The 15,303-nt window shown below is 32.0% G+C and overlaps 4 protein-coding genes and 1 long non-coding RNA gene across 5 annotated transcripts; 4 read left to right on the plus strand and 1 right to left on the minus strand.

Annotated features, from left to right (window-relative positions):
* The first annotated feature begins 1,254 nt into the window (after positions 1-1,254).
* Positions 1,255-5,997, plus strand: LOC123720925 (GATA zinc finger domain-containing protein 14-like). The gene is made up of 7 exons (XM_045681631.1): positions 1,255-1,527; positions 1,601-1,883; positions 2,368-3,891; positions 3,971-4,105; positions 4,409-4,624; positions 5,146-5,373; positions 5,738-5,997. Exons 1-7 carry the CDS (start codon positions 1,456-1,458, stop codon positions 5,995-5,997), a joined length of 2,718 nt encoding a protein of 905 aa, XP_045537587.1. The 5' UTR covers positions 1,255-1,455.
* Positions 3,819-4,633, plus strand: LOC106716495. The gene is made up of 3 exons (XR_006756305.1): positions 3,819-3,891; positions 3,971-4,105; positions 4,409-4,633. It is a non-coding gene; the product is annotated as an uncharacterized LOC106716495 (long non-coding RNA).
* A 33-nt stretch (positions 5,998-6,030) lies between the features above and the next one.
* On the plus strand, positions 6,031-7,412 carry LOC106716684. The gene is made up of 2 exons (XM_014510251.2): positions 6,031-6,207; positions 7,003-7,412. Exons 1-2 carry the CDS (start codon positions 6,093-6,095, stop codon positions 7,392-7,394), a joined length of 507 nt encoding a protein of 168 aa, XP_014365737.2. The 5' UTR covers positions 6,031-6,092; the 3' UTR covers positions 7,395-7,412.
* A 2,607-nt stretch (positions 7,413-10,019) lies between these two features.
* On the plus strand, positions 10,020-12,631 carry LOC106716799 (probable RNA-binding protein CG14230). The gene is made up of 8 exons (XM_014510412.2): positions 10,020-10,287; positions 10,370-10,494; positions 10,624-10,917; positions 11,007-11,204; positions 11,311-11,537; positions 11,773-12,050; positions 12,126-12,350; positions 12,437-12,631. Exons 1-8 carry the CDS (start codon positions 10,098-10,100, stop codon positions 12,610-12,612), a joined length of 1,713 nt encoding a protein of 570 aa, XP_014365898.2. The 5' UTR covers positions 10,020-10,097; the 3' UTR covers positions 12,613-12,631.
* Positions 12,632-12,650: 19 nt separating this feature from the next.
* LOC106716798 (28S ribosomal protein S9, mitochondrial) lies at positions 12,651-14,002 on the minus strand. The gene has a single exon (XM_014510411.2). It carries the CDS (start codon positions 13,941-13,943, stop codon positions 12,738-12,740), a length of 1,206 nt encoding a protein of 401 aa, XP_014365897.2. The 5' UTR covers positions 13,944-14,002; the 3' UTR covers positions 12,651-12,737.
* Positions 14,003-15,303: the final 1,301 nt, after the last annotated feature.

The following is a 15,303-nucleotide window of genomic DNA, read 5'->3' on the forward strand; positions in this document are numbered from 1 at the left end:
CAGATATTAAAAAATGCCTCCAGTTTTAAGATTGTCGGTCTTATCAATAAAGTAACTTCATTAAAAACTATATTGGATTTTTATTTTAAACATTTATGAGCCGAAGTTTTACTTTGTTTATGGATTAATGAGTTAATTTAAGCAGTGACAATGGCAGAGTTGTGACGCCACTTTGACAACGACATAGGGCGCGCCAGTGAGCTATTATAATTTAGTTTGTCTTTTGCCCACCGGGTCAGATAACTGTCGGTGTAAATGTCGCAGTCATAATGTATAATTCGCCGTATTACATTACAGCTAGCTGTTATCAAAAACAGGGCCGTTTTGAAATGCGGCGGTTCAACGAGTAAGATGATTGACATTACGATACTTTCTTCAATAAGGCGGCGCCCACGTTTAGCCGCATCGTACTAATACTTAATCTGTAGGGCTACCATACTTACAACATGAAACATTAAAATGAAAATCTATTTTATTAATCAGAAAAAGCTAACAGATTTCTTCTTATGAAATTCATTACTAATCGAGAATTATTGTCATTGTTACTTTATATTGAATAAAATATTTGGCTTCAAACATTTTCATCTTTAATATTATAAATCACAAGGGACAGTCATCTTACTTATTACAAACAAATTTTTCAAAAAATTTGGTATACGAAACAAAAAAGGTTACACTATATGAAATAAAAAGGTAAGTCGAAAAATTAATGTCAACGTCAACGTTAAGCGTCAATAGCCGCGTACCCACCTAGCGCACAGGCTCGCGCGGCAGCCTCGCGAGCCAAATGCCTCGGCTGGTGTGGACGTGCCTCGGGCGCGCGTTTGCTCGACCGAGCACGGCTCGGCCCCGAGCCATCTGTTGTCGGTAAACTTGACGCGCTCAAAGGTGCCTCAGTGAGCGCTGTGTGTTAGGTGGGGACGCAGCTAATAAGCAAGCAACATTCTAATGTATATGAAGAAATTTCTACAGTCTCCACAATATGGCGAGGTTTTTTATATTCCTAGTTAGGCCACATCTACATTTGTGTCAAGCACACTAATGACATTATAAAATTCGACAACATTTATAGGTGTCAAACTTGTATGAAACCAAACATCTATTCTATAGGTATATATCTATGCTTTATACGTAAAAGATTTTATTGTGTCTGAAAAATTAAATTATTTCACGAAATGGGGCGGCCGTTACGATTTATTTATTTTATCGGAAAAGTATAGATTGTTGTCCTTTACGGGCAGCCCTACTTTGATGTACTCTAATTGTCTGTGTTAATATGCTCTGTACTCTATGGCGTCAACCGTTACGTTGATTAGCAAAATTGAAACAAACCGAACCAAACAAAAGTAAAAAATCCGACGCTTGACGCCACTTGCCGATATTAGTCAAATATGTGCCTTATCAAATAAATAGAAAAGTAAACAAAAGTATTAATTTTGCTTTGTGTTTGAATAAATGATTAAAATGACTGACAGTGAAGACGATTTGTTAGAAAATTATCAATATAGTTTTCAAAACGTGGGAATGGTAAATAAACAGATAGTTTGTGTTGATATGCCAATTTATGACGAATTATTTACCAAGAGTGTTATCATTGCAGGCGATCCGTGCGAAAGGCCCGAACATAGATTTTGAAAGTTTTAGCCTTCCATCTTCAACTATGCAAATGCTGCCTGGGAATGTAAACCGACCAAAATACGGTCACATGAATAATGGCCAACGAAGCTTATATTACAGAAGAGAGACTTCTCCAATGTCCGCATACAACGTTTCCCATTTCAGTCGTCCCTATAATCGTAGTTTCTCCGCACGAAGTCATACAGGTTCTCTCCAGTCTGTTTACAATCGTGGAAACCGTTCACCCGCTTCCGTAAGGAGTATAGGTAAATTTTTTACATGTAAAAAAAATAATTTTGTTATTAACCTTGAGTGATTGTGATGTGTGGATTATATTCATATGAACACCTATACTTTGATTGCTATAGCTAGATATTAATTTAAATTAATTTTCAATTGAAAAGCTTGGATTCAATAAAATTCAATTCAATAAGCAAATTACTAAATCGGTTAGTTTTATAATAATAATCCTTAGCCAAAGAAACCCTTGTGGGCCAGCGTTGTAATTTTTACAGTGTTTCTACCAATAGGGGTCATTACCGGGAAAGGTATTACTGATTAGATGCATAAAAGAGATATCCTTTGTTACCTTAGTGTAGCCAAGGTGGGTCTCTTGTTGATAATATTCAATATGTCTATAGGCAGTGGTCGCTTCGTCATTTCGGCGAATTCATTTGGCCGCTTGCTTGTTTGCTACCTTGTTATATAAAAGATAAAATGTATATAGTAAATATGTTGTCTTTATTTCAGATTCAAATGCAACTGTTACAGCTTCAGATATAGTGGTTGCATTAAAAAATGAACACTTCAACAAGTATGACCAAAAACTGTTAAAAGCTGCATGTTATAAGTTCTTAAAGAATAAATCAAGAAAGAGACTTGAGTACATGCGGAATCGTAGGATTCTAATGAACAAAATTAGAAGGCGACATTCCACAGAAGACTTAGGGGAATTAGCAAGTGAATCATCTTCCAGTAGTGAAAATAGTGTATCACCTAAAATCTTTAAACCTAAGGATTCTAATGGTAAAATAATCAAAAATAATGTAAATCAAGATTGTATGGAGAATAATTATACAAATATACTTGATGTTAATCAGAAACAAAATGTAAATGGAGAAGAAACAAGTGTTATAGCTACAGTAAGCAAACAATGTACATACACTAGTAAAGAAAATTGTTTCTTACTAAAAGACCAATTCAAAAAAAGATTTCTTTTACCACAACAAAGATTTTCTAATTCTAATAATGGACCTTCATCAGAAACAAACATATCATGTAATTCTAACAAAAATCAAGTGCCTAAACTAATTAGACAATGTCCAAGAGAATTAAATGAAAATAACAGTGATGAAGAAATATTTTCAGTACCAATCAATGATAGACTTTCAGGAAAGTCACAGACAACAACTCGTAAAAGAACTATTGATTCTAATTATAAAGAGGATAATCCGAAGGCACCCAAACAGATGAAAATTGATACACCTAAAAAAACAGATAGTTTAAACTGTGTAAATAATATTAAAAATGATTTTAACTTTGCAAAGCCACAGATGCCTGTAACAAAATTTGTCAAGCTTAAAAAGAAGAAAGCGCAACCTGAAATATTAATATCTAAATCATCTCAACCACTTTCTGTAATTAATGAAACTGTCTTAAATACATTATCTCCAATACAAATACAACCTATTCAAGAATCTACTAGACAAGATATTAATAACACAGATAAAAGAAGCAGCATAAATAATGAGTCTGTGAATACAACCAATGATGTATCCAAAAGGCCAAGTTTTGTGAAAAGAAAGTTATTTACTCAAAAACTCGATGTTATCGAAGCTAAGATTGATACACCTCAAAGTAGTCCTTCGGTAGATAAATATGTTGGTAACAAAGAAAAAACTAAACCACGAAAATTGGCATCTTCACAGTCTTGTCTGAGCCGTGATGTAGCGGAAGATAATAATAATCTGTTGAATCTCCTTCACAAAATAGTGCCAGTTGAGCAAATGAGTTTAATCAACTCGACAACAAATAAACCTGATACTGGGAATAGAAAGAGTGAAGGTGATTGTGCTAAATGGGATATTGATTCAGTTTTATCTACTTGCAATGCAGATGATGGCAGTGACACTTATACTGATGAGGAAATACTTGCAAATGGAAAGAACGAGAACGGAAAATCTAATGAAATAGCCCAAACAAATGTAGTATCCAAAGAAGTTGAGGAAATCCCACCCAAAAATAAAATACTTCGAAAAACTGTTGGAATCAAAGGTTTGTATTTTAAAATTACTCTTACACTCATTCCACTACATTATATGTCAATGTTTTATTACAATATTTTTTATTGTAGATGGAAATGAGAATACTACAAAAACAAATCAAAAATCATTTTGTGATACTGACATTGAGAGTGACTGGGAAAGTAATGTATTTTTGCCTTCTAAACTTAACAATTGCCAAAGGAGTAAGGCTGCAGGTAATCAACGTAAGTACTTTGTCTAACATTAAACCCTCATTCGCACATATGACTTTTGTTCACCACGCGTTAAAACTCGGCGTTTGCTACTCTCGAGCGATGAACGCTCGAAAATCACTCTTGTTCCATTCAACTAGTGCTCAAAATATTTAAAAGTGCTGCCTTATGAACAAATATATAGAAAGGGATATGAATTTGAACATGTGATAAAAAGCGCTCGTGGGAATGAGGTCTAAAAGTCATGTTCTTACCTAATGTGTTTGTGTTAAGTGTTTTGGTAGTGAAAATTCACTTTTTAAAACTTTATTACAGGGGTTGATAAAGTAATTAAAAATAAGAGTGCTGCAGTCAATTCTTTGGCTAAAAATATTAATGCAAACTGTCTAAATGTTGATGCAATTAAAAAAACAGCAAACAATTGTCAACCATCAATTTGGGATACAGACTTTGAGAGTGATCTAGAAAGTTTTGTAATTTTGCCCAAAAAAACAGGAAACTGTAAAACAAATAATGCTACAATTAACAAAAGTAAGTAAAGTTCTACGAGACATTACACTCTTAATTTATATAACTTCAAACTTTCGTGGTTTTTACTAATATACGGGACCAACCCGTGAACATGGCGCATGCAACTGAGCCGAAATATCGGGAGCTCAAAACAGTCTAATCGTGGTAAGAATCCCGTTTCTTACGAACAGTACACTCTTAATTTATTTTCCATTTTGTCTTACAAATTATAAATACGAATGTTTGGATGTATGTTTGAAGGTATCTCCAGTGGCTCAATGGATCATGCTGAAATTTGGCATGGTTGTAGAACATAGTCTGGTAGAACACATAGGCTACTTTAAAGTTTTTTTAATACCGCGCGGACAGATTCGCGGGAGACAGCTAGTATTATATATTTTTCTCAATTTCCAATAGTTTATTCTTGTAATTTTCTTTCCATTGATGGCTATTGCTGTCCAGCCACTTCCTTTTCTCTCTTAATTTTATCTGTAAATGTTATTGTAGGATAAATAGTATTGTGTTATTTATAATTTTTACAGATCATAATGATAAAGAAAATTGTGGAAGTAACAAAAATGTTCAAGTTAATTCTAAAACGAAAAAGAATAACTCAAAGTCTGTAAACATTGATGTAAATAAGACAGTTGCTAACAATTATCAAAAGTCAATTTGGGACACTGACTTTGAAAGTGATCTTGAAAGTTGTGGCATTTTACCTCAAGCTAAAAAAGCAAATAAAATAAATGCAACAAATACAGCTAACAGAAGTAAGTTATTTATATTCTAACTTAGTTAGTCATATGTGTGTCTTAACAGTGAATCTTTATAGTTTTAGAGCTCGCACCAATAGTATTAGTTGGGTGCACAAATGGCCCAGCTCGGCCTTTGAAATAACTGCACATAAGAGTGTCGTGAAGTGGAAGTTATTCCTTGTTTCGTGTGATGAGTGTGCGTACCGGAGGCGTACTTTTAGCTGCAATTTGTAAAAATAATGTTCTGAGTTTGCATTTTCAAAAAAATTCACATCAAGAAATGTTATATCTCTCATTCTTTGGAAATACTTTTATCACAACATATTTATGTAACTTTTTCGGCAAACTTTTTTTTTATAAATAAATTACAATGTTACAGAAGTTAATACAGAAGAAAATTGTGATAATAAAAATGGCGCAGTTAATTCTAAAACTAAAAATGTTATTAAACCAATGAGTCAAAAGGTTAATGCAAATAAAAAAACTGCCAGGAATCAACCAAAGTCTATCTGGGATACGGACTTTGAGAGTGATATGGATCTATCAAATAAATCTGGAATTTGTAAAACCGATGCAACAGCAATTAATCAAAGTAAGTTCATATTTTGCGGTACATTGTTGGTAATATATGCCTTATAAGATTTGAGATATTTTTTTATTTTATAGATGTCAGTAATAAAGAAAATATTCAAAACAATGGAAGTGTTTCCAAGCAGTCTGATGGCAAGCGGATTATGATAGTAAAATGTCAAAAGATAAACACAAACACGATAACAAACACTGGTCAAATGTTAATCAGTCAATACTTAGAAGCAGACAGTAAAAATAATAAGGCAACATCTAACAAAAGTAAGTAATATAATTTTTTTCATAATTTAATTCAAACTAGATATTAGAATACAATAGGTATTAAGATTATCTGCAAAAACCAGCATTAAGATAATTAAGTTTCATTTACACAATTAAGGAATTTGATGGTCCTTTGTTTACATCTTACATCTAATCTTAAATCTTACATCTAATATTATAAATGCGAATGTTTAGATGGATGGATGGATATAATTTCAAATAGCCTTATCGTGGTAAGGATCCCGTTTCTTACAAACAGTATATTGGATGGATGGATGTTTTTTGAAGGTATCTCTAAAACAACAGATCTTGATGAAAAATTGGCACAGTTGTAGAGCATAGTCTGGAAGAACACATAAGCTACTTTTAAAGTTTTTTTAATGCCGTGCGGACAGAGTCGCGGGCAACACTTAATAATTTATATTTCATAGAGTTTTTGACACAAAATTTAATATGTATTAAATTAATGTTAGGAGAAGGGATTGACTTCTGAAACACAGAGCAACCTAGTTCAGGAGCCAAGGCTCATACAAAATACATGTATAATATAGCTTCATATATATAGTGTCATAATATAGCTTTTCTTTATTTATAACTAGCTTTTACCCGCGACTCCGTCCGCGCGGATTGAAAAATAAAAAACGGGGTAAAAATTATCCTATGTCCTTTTCCTGGTTCTAAGCTACCTGCCTACTAATTTTCAGTCAAATCAATTCAGCCGTTCTTGAGTTATAAATAGTGTAACTAACACGACTTTCCTTTATATATATAGATTATTTTTAACTATATTTGCAGGGCTCAAAAAAGATGACAATGTAAAAGTAAATTCTCCTGTAACTAAAACTAAACAAACAGGTATAAAAAGAACACCAACTAAATATGTTCAAGATAAAAATATCAGTAAGAAAAAAGCAGTGGATATTCAAAAGAAGAATACTTCACCGGAAGCTGACAACAATGTTTCTAATGTGTCAGGAAGATGGCTAAGAGCTAACAGAAGAGCTTGCAATTCAATGAAGGATTCCCTTAAAACAACTCTCATCAGTCACAGGATGACACGACAGATGACGGAAATGTTAAATGATCCTGATTGGAATTCTAAAACAATACAACCTAATGTATCTACTGAGTTCAATATATCTGTTCGATCTTTAAGACCAAGAAAAAAAAGAGTACCAAAATGGTAACCCCAATAGGATAGTGGTCTTATTTAATCTCTGATCATGTTGATTTACAAAGTTGTAGATATTAAGCTTTAATATAGAATAAGCTTTTTATATGTTGTTTTTAATTGCGATTAGTTTATTAAGACCAATAATGAAATTTGTTATGTGTTTTGCTTGTCTGTCTGTCGTAATAAAGTTGACTTTATTCTCCGAAGATGTCCAACTAAGCAATGGATATTTTATTGTAAATATGAGTAGTATATATTGAAAATTATATAAGTTTGACATGCTTTTTGTAAAATGAAATAAATTATAACATTTTATTTTTTATTTTGATATTTTCTAAAACTTAACAAACCTTTTTAATTAATTGACTAGGTGGAGTAGGCATCATACTTGTTGCGAATATGTTATTTCAAACTGCAAAAAATATTCTACCACACATCGTTTTTTCATTTCTTCAGATTAAAAAATTATAAAGTCATAAAAAATTTGGTCTCACCAGGCCGTAGCGAAGCTGAAGAGACGGAATCGGTGCCTAGTACACCTATTACACCTTATGTCGGCGCAGCTTAGATAATATTTGAAGGAAACGATGTAATTTGTATATACCCGTATCATCACCATCTATTCACTACACGTCCCCACTGAGGTGCTCGGAACCTATCCTAGTTAGGGGGTGACTAGGCCATAGTCAACCACGCTGGCACAGTGCGGGTATATGTGAAATCCCGTATATAGTTGCTAAAATGAAAGATCCTTATAAAGAAGAGTACCCGTAGTTTTTGTTTCATTGGTTGGAATAACCGTATATTCAATTTCACAATCATGGGAGGGCCATTTGTGACGCGATTAAGGCTTACAGGTACCATTCCACAAAATGATATTTACAGCAGGCAGCACTTCATTTTCGACAATGACAATTCCATTGCCTTATCACAAGTCTATGACACGGTAATAATAATACCGTGAGTGAGAGAGATACAGTTATACCCAATTCCTGTGACGTGACAAAGACAGGGATAACTATCTTCTGTCCCTTTCTGCGTACCAGGCTTTGGAGTTTGTTTGGAACAAAGGTTGTCCCCTACAAACAACCTAGGTTGTCCCTAACAAAGTTTGACATTCGTGCTATTTTTCGAAAATTGTGAGTACTTAGTGGCTGTAATTGTGCAAAAATATTTTGATATTACAGTTTTAGTGAGATCAAGTGTATAAAACATGGTATACTGCTTTATTGTTGGTTGTAAAAGCCGTAGTCAGCGAAAAGAGAAAAACATAACCTTTCAATCGTAAGTACTGAAACTACGCACTTATTCACATGTATTCATACAAAATAAGGAAGAAAATACAAACTAGTTGTTTTTTACAGTCTTTGTAATAACTAATATGTTAAAATACGGGTAAAATCAGCTAAAATAAAATAGTATTTTTCGAACATTATGCGCCCAAACGCAGATGTCATTTGTGTCAAATAATATACTGTAGATCTGGGAAACAAGCGGCCATATTAAACTTCTTTTCAAATTGGTTGGTTATTACCCGTAAAAATAATACCACCATCTTGTTGTAAAAATTACCCTGAATTTAGGGGAAATAAATTACAGTATGTATAATGTATATAAATGAAACAATTCACATTTTTTATACTATTTTCAACAGATTTCAAAAGGAGTTTTTAATTCTGGTATATGCTGTGTTTTTAAATATTTGATACTTTCTTATCCCGTTGATTTTAAAGAGTATGCTTTTTAATTTGTCCCATGTAAATTTTTTTTCTTAGAAATTACAATCAAAATAGTTTAATATTAAGTAGTTTTACATGTAGTGTTCACTGTAATGATATACAGAGTAATTTAAAATTATATGACTATAATATTGGTATGTTTTTTGTAGCTTTTTATGAAGACTTAGGGCTTCGTGCATATCGAAGAAAAATAGGACATCGTTTGAATGCTCGTCTAATGGACCTAAGACTGAAGAGATGCCGCGCTTTGTTGAAGCAGTACGCGGGAAAAAAATATCGGGAAATTCTTTTTTTGGAGTCACTCAAGACATCCTTGATTAAGGCAGCCGCCGATATTGACATGGACCTCGTTCGTGCTGTGATAGACGACTGGCCGAGCAGATTGAAGGCCTGTATTCAAAATCACGGATGTCATTTTGAATAAACTTTAGTGTCATAAGAATCTATGTTTTGTTAAGTTCATTTTGGTATATAAATGGTCACATAATGAATAAACTTGTTTCAATTATTTTATATTAAACATGTAACAGAATTTATGACCTGACTAAGTATTACTAAAAAAATCTGTTTATGTAATCTTAGTCACATAAACAAAAATTACGCCTTGTTTTTTATATTTATTACGTTTATTAATTACAATTTAATTGGGAATATATAAATTGGTCTATATTAAATTATATCGTAATTATTCATTTTCGGGACAAAACAAATAACTGGTAACCCCAATCCTTTTACATATATATAGGTATAGTCTATAGTACTCTCTATCTGTCCCTCACGGGTGAACGCGCATGCCATATCTATATAATTCTTCATCTGAGCCTTATCAATAAATTAAAAAAAAAAAGACAATGACATTGACACTGACAATTAAGCATGTGGGAATCGCATGTTCCCATGTTTTATTTATGCCTATTTACCGACTATAATAATAAGAGCATAAGAATATAAGTTATAATTCCGAAAAATTACACGGTATGTCTTTCCATACTCGTTTGTTTGTGGGAAATATCCCTAAAAGTTTAAGCGAAAGTGATTTACGTGAAGCGTTCACAAGCTATGGCGAGATTATTAATTTAGATTTAAAACAAAAACCTGGAGCTGAGAATGACGAAAAGCGTTTTGCATTTATAACCTTATCTGCTTCAAATTATGAGGTCGAGTCCTGTAGGTATAACATTATTGTATTTTGTGTTTTTTATAGAAAAGTTAAAGAATGTAGTCAATGTAAAAACTTACTTTTATTAAGGTATAAAGAAAATAGGTGATGTAGATTTTGATGGACAAAGGTTGTATGTAACTCGGGCAAGGGAGAGTTTCTTAGAAAGACTTCAGCGAGAGAGAGAACAAGCCAGTAAAAAAGATGAGGAAAAGGTAAGTTTTATTTATGAGAATCTAGTAATAAGAAACATTTTAATATTTGTTTTTGAAAAACAATTCTACTTACTGAATTGGGTACTTGGGTAATATTGTTTCAAATATATTAATGCACAATGTTTTTAGAAAGAGAATGCAAGCCATGCAATCAAAGATAATCCTACAATTAACTTAAGTACTAAACTGAATCCTCCGAAAAGAAAAATTGATGATACCTGGACAAATGACAAACAATTGCATAAAAACCCAAAAACATTCAAGAAAAACATACACACTGATTTTCAGTCAAACAATATAAATGAAAATTCTGGAAATGATAAGAAGCTAAGTTCAGATCAGAAAAGGTTAGAATCATTAAAAAGAAAAAGGCAAGAGTTTAAAGAGAAAAAAAATATTATTAAAACAGGATTGGTAGGAATTGTAAGTAATATTGCATTTCTACCTAAATTTTCATAATTTTATCATCAAACTATAATATTTTCATTGTATAATTATTAATTTATTAACAGGATAAAGTACAAAATAAAAAAGTAATATTTTCTGATGATGAGGGAGAAACCAACTTAAATAATAAAGGTTCAACAAATCAAGAGAACGAAAATGACAAACCCAAGAATGGGAAGAACATGTTATTTGATGATGAAGATAGTGATACAGAAGTTACATTTGAAATCAAAAAACAATTTGAAGGGAAAAAAGGACAAAAGGTAAAAGTTAACAATTGCAGTGCCACTAACTCACTTATTAAGTGTTCCATATTTACCTACAATAGGAAGTAATTGTAGACGTTTATAAGTGTTTGTTGCTTCACAGGTTTTAGATTTACAATCTAGGTTTAAATCTGACAAACGTTTTACATTAGATGAAAGGTTTATTGATGATCAATCTGATGATGAAAAGAATGAAGAAAATGATACAGTGAATGATGATAGAGTTGATGTTGGACAAGTTGATGAGAAATCAAAGCAACTGAACATTTTACAAGATGTACTTGGTGTTACTATTAAAGCTCACAATTCTGAGCATGCCCAGAAAACAAAGTAAGTAGCAACAGTCAAAATAGCTTATAACAACTTCAAAGGAAATATTTAATGATTAGAACAGATAATCTTTATTAACAATATTGTTTTGTTTATAGTGTTCAGTCGGAATCTACTTTTCTAGTCACTCTTACTGATGTTTTTTAACCTTTATCATAATAAGACATTTTTACTATAATAATATAGTTTTATGGATTGAGTTATATGTAGCTTTAATCAAATATTAACATTTCAGACCTAAGCTTGGTATGTTGAGGTATGATCCTATGCATCCAGAACATGCCAAGTTCTTAGCGCCAGCATTTGCTGCTCAAGAAATACCAAAAAAGGCAAAGAAAGCAAAGAAATCCAAAGAGACTCCAGTGGAACCTCTGCCACCAACAATTGTAGAAAATGTTGAAGTTTCTAAAGAACAATTTTATTCAGTGAGTGATACATTGAAAGAAGCACTTGTTCAACCCACTACATTCAGTTTGCGTGATTTATTTGGTAAAAAAGATAATGATGATAAAGGTAAGAAAGTCATAGGATTTTTCCCCTTTTTGTAAGGGTTTAAAGATACCATATTTTTTCATCTTGTTTTTGTAGAAGTTGTAGAAGAAAGTGCAGACTACATACCTTTGCCAAAAGAAAAAGAGAAGAAATCAAAAAACCCTCTAGATATTGGTGAAAGAAATCCATTTGTGTATGACTCTTCTGATTCTGAAGATGAGGGTAAAGAAAAAGAGGTTCAAGTTCCAGAGGAGAAGCAGGAGGTCAAAGCAGTTTGGAGAGAAAATTTATTTTTCTCTAAGGATGATTGTAGACTCAGAGGTAGTGATTTGTATTTTTTGTACAAATTTAATAAATTTCTAGTGATATTATACTTGTTTATTAAAAAAGTAATTGTATATTTTCAGAAGGATTACTGTTCTTCAGCAAGTTTGAAGAAAGTGAAGGGAAAAAGGAGAGAAGGGGTCTTAAAACTGTTATGAAGAAAAGAATATACAACAAAGAAAGAAAGAACCAAATGTTCAAAAAGAAAATTGGCGGCAGACAGAAATCTATGAAAAAGAATATAAGGAAAAGAAATTAATCAAAATAAATCTTTCCATCACTACTAATGTTTGTTTATTGTTTACTTGTAAGCTTTATCTAAACACATCAATATTTAGAGAAATAGCCTTTTCAGGTGTTATGATGCGATTTTTTTTACAAAACCTATCTTCTCTTCCAAGTTGGCTTCTTTCTGGCACCAGGTTGACCTGGCTTCTTACGTTCTCGCCTGCGATGATCCCTGGTCAGCAAGCCTGCCACCTGCATTGCCTCCAACATACTTTTGTCTACAAAGCTGCGGAGTCCCCAAGCAATCCCCCATCTGATTGCACCAGCTTGTCCTGAAGGTCCCCCACCCTCTATATTGCACTCAACATCAACCTTATGCTCTAATCCAGTAAATATCAAAGGAAATATAACTTGCTCCCTCGATTGAGTGTCTTCAAAGTATGTTAAATCTTTTCCATTTATGGTTATTAAGCCAGTCCCTGGTGAACGAATGGTAACATCACCTCTAGCTTTTTTTCTTAAACATTCATAAGTTGTAACAAATGCCCGGCCTTGATCATCATAACTTGGTTTAGGAATCTCCAAAGCAAATTTTTGTGAGGATAATGATTTTCTGTATTTTTCAATGAAATCTTTAATTCTGTATGAATATGGAAGAGACACTAGTCTCTCCATTACTAATTTGAAATTATCATATTCTAGATCGTTAAGTTTTTCGACCAAAAGCTGCTCTAGTTGATCTTTGGTTAACCAAAGGGTAGCATTTAAATCTAAATTTCCATTTGGATCTGGAGTTGCTTTTTTTCTTATAACTTTATCTTCAAACTGTTGTAAAAGCTGAATATTTTCCGCAGCATCATAGAGGAGTTTAAAGAAATTAGGTTTGCCAGTATAAAATAAGAAGTGATGTGGTCTACCTGCTTCATCAAATTCGGCGGCTTTTCGAGCCGGAAATACTTCTTCTGGCGGTTTCATCAAAGGGCGAGCAGCTGGATCATATATGCCACTAGGGAACAAGTACTCGATAGCTCGATCGACATCTTTTTGTGTAAAAGTTTCAGGGTCTTCGCCCATCATGTTTGCTAGATGTCTTTTCCCAATGTTGTATTCGAACTGCTGTTTTTTCATGAATTCGTCATGTTCCTTAGCTCTCTCTAGGTATGCTCTCATGGGCTTACTGATTTTCTTCTTTTTATTTAGTGTCTCCCAATCAGTAAAATTCTTATAAATATCATCGTGAGTAGTAGTAACTTTATTGCTGTAAAATCGAATATTTTGTAAATTGGGATTTTTTCCACAACTATAAAAATACCTCGTTATAGGTGTAATCTGTTTAAAACTGGTCTTGATTACATGAGACATTTTCGCATATTGAAAATATAATTTTCAACAAAATTGTTGTTATTTCACATAAAAAAATGTTTAGGTTATACCAAAGAGTAAATAAATGAGATAAAAGCAAAGAGTATCAAATGTAGACTATAGCAAAAGCTAAGCACAGATTACACAATCGTAAATATTTTGTAGTTTTATTGGCTGAGACCTTTTTCTTTAAAAAATTGAAAGAAATCAGACTGTCGAATCTACTTGTTACTCTGAATTAGGAAAAAAGTTACAACTAATTTACCTCAAATAAATTGCTTTTTCGGAAGACTTACAAAGCTACCATTCAAGACTCTATGCTTGAACCGTAACGATACCTTAATAGTGAACAGAGAGAAGGAAAATAAATAACGACATTCTTAATACAATGCTTTTTATTTGTTTAAATTATTAATAAGAATGAATAAGAATACAAAATCTATTGCGAAATGTTTGATGTCAATTATATTAAAATATATCATTTTTATACAATACTGATATTAACAGTGAAGCTAAGAACTAAAGAGACAGTATACTTTAAATTATCGAATGAGATCTTACGTAATTTTTTTAATAATAAAAATGTATTGATAGTAAAGCAAGTAACACACTTATTCAAGACAATTTTAGCAACATTTCTCTTTCAAAGGGAACATAGTAATGCTTAAGAAATCCTGGGAATACATAAAATCTCATATACAAAATCAATGAGTTGTAATCATGTTTTTATTCAATTGGCGAAAAGAAAAGTTCTATTTGATTATACTAAAGAGTACTTTCATACTTTATATACAATTTTCTACAGTCATAAAAAATTAATTTAAAAAGCAGTTTTTAACAACATGCCTTTTTTTGTTCATTACATATATTTGTAATTGTATTCCTAAGATAAAATGGTTATGAATATGTCAAGACTTGTTCTCGGTTATTTTTTGGTCGCAATTATGTTAATTATATGAAGTTTTTTGTACAAGTCAGATAAGTTTTTCCTAGATCATGTATACTGAAGTGAAGATCTTTGTACTGTTAACTCTAATTAATTCCTAATTGATTTATAAATGGGAAAGGCACAAAGAACAATGATTGTACTAAAAATAAATTGTCAAGAAATAAAAAAATATTTTATTTTTTATTTTAATGAATAGTATTGACAGTTTCAACATATGTAATGTAAAAATTATGGTCACTGTGTCCAACATTTTTGTTTTGATTGATATTTTGATTACTTAATTAGCTATTGTTAGTTAAAGAAACTATTTGTCAGTTATAAATATATATTTTTTCGTCTAAACATCATTAAAAATTTCGAAAACATAAGATGACAAATTGATGGTAATTTTAACGTAATAAAATAAAGTTT

The sequence above is a fragment of the Papilio machaon genome, chromosome 16, assembly GCF_912999745.1.
Source record: "Papilio machaon chromosome 16, ilPapMach1.1, whole genome shotgun sequence".
NCBI lineage: Eukaryota > Metazoa > Arthropoda > Insecta > Lepidoptera > Papilionidae > Papilio > Papilio machaon.

What these genes read in the sequence shown, in the direction of transcription:
- LOC123720925 (XM_045681631.1), top strand. Translation starts at nt 1,456, where the DNA reads ATGATTAAAATGACTGACAGTGAAGACGATTTGTTAGAAAATTATCAA. An exon ending in GTTTTCAAAACGTGGGAATG is followed by an intron (nt 1,528 to 1,600) that starts GTAAATAAACAG and finishes TTATCATTGCAG; the next exon opens with GCGATCCGTGCGAAAGGCCC. An exon ending in AAAAACTGTTGGAATCAAAG is followed by an intron (nt 3,892 to 3,970) that starts GTTTGTATTTTA and finishes TTTTTATTGTAG; the next exon opens with ATGGAAATGAGAATACTACA.
- LOC106716684 (XM_014510251.2), top strand. Translation starts at nt 6,093, where the DNA reads ATGATAGTAAAATGTCAAAAGATAAACACAAACACGATAACAAACACT. An exon ending in TAAGGCAACATCTAACAAAA is followed by an intron (nt 6,208 to 7,002) that starts GTAAGTAATATA and finishes CTATATTTGCAG; the next exon opens with GGCTCAAAAAAGATGACAAT.
- LOC106716799 (XM_014510412.2), top strand. Translation starts at nt 10,098, where the DNA reads ATGTCTTTCCATACTCGTTTGTTTGTGGGAAATATCCCTAAAAGTTTA. An exon ending in AAGGGAAAAAAGGACAAAAG is followed by an intron (nt 11,205 to 11,310) that starts GTAAAAGTTAAC and finishes GTTGCTTCACAG; the next exon opens with GTTTTAGATTTACAATCTAG. An exon ending in GAGCATGCCCAGAAAACAAA is followed by an intron (nt 11,538 to 11,772) that starts GTAAGTAGCAAC and finishes TTAACATTTCAG; the next exon opens with ACCTAAGCTTGGTATGTTGA.
- LOC106716798 (XM_014510411.2), bottom strand. Translation starts at nt 13,943, where the DNA reads ATGTCTCATGTAATCAAGACCAGTTTTAAACAGATTACACCTATAACG.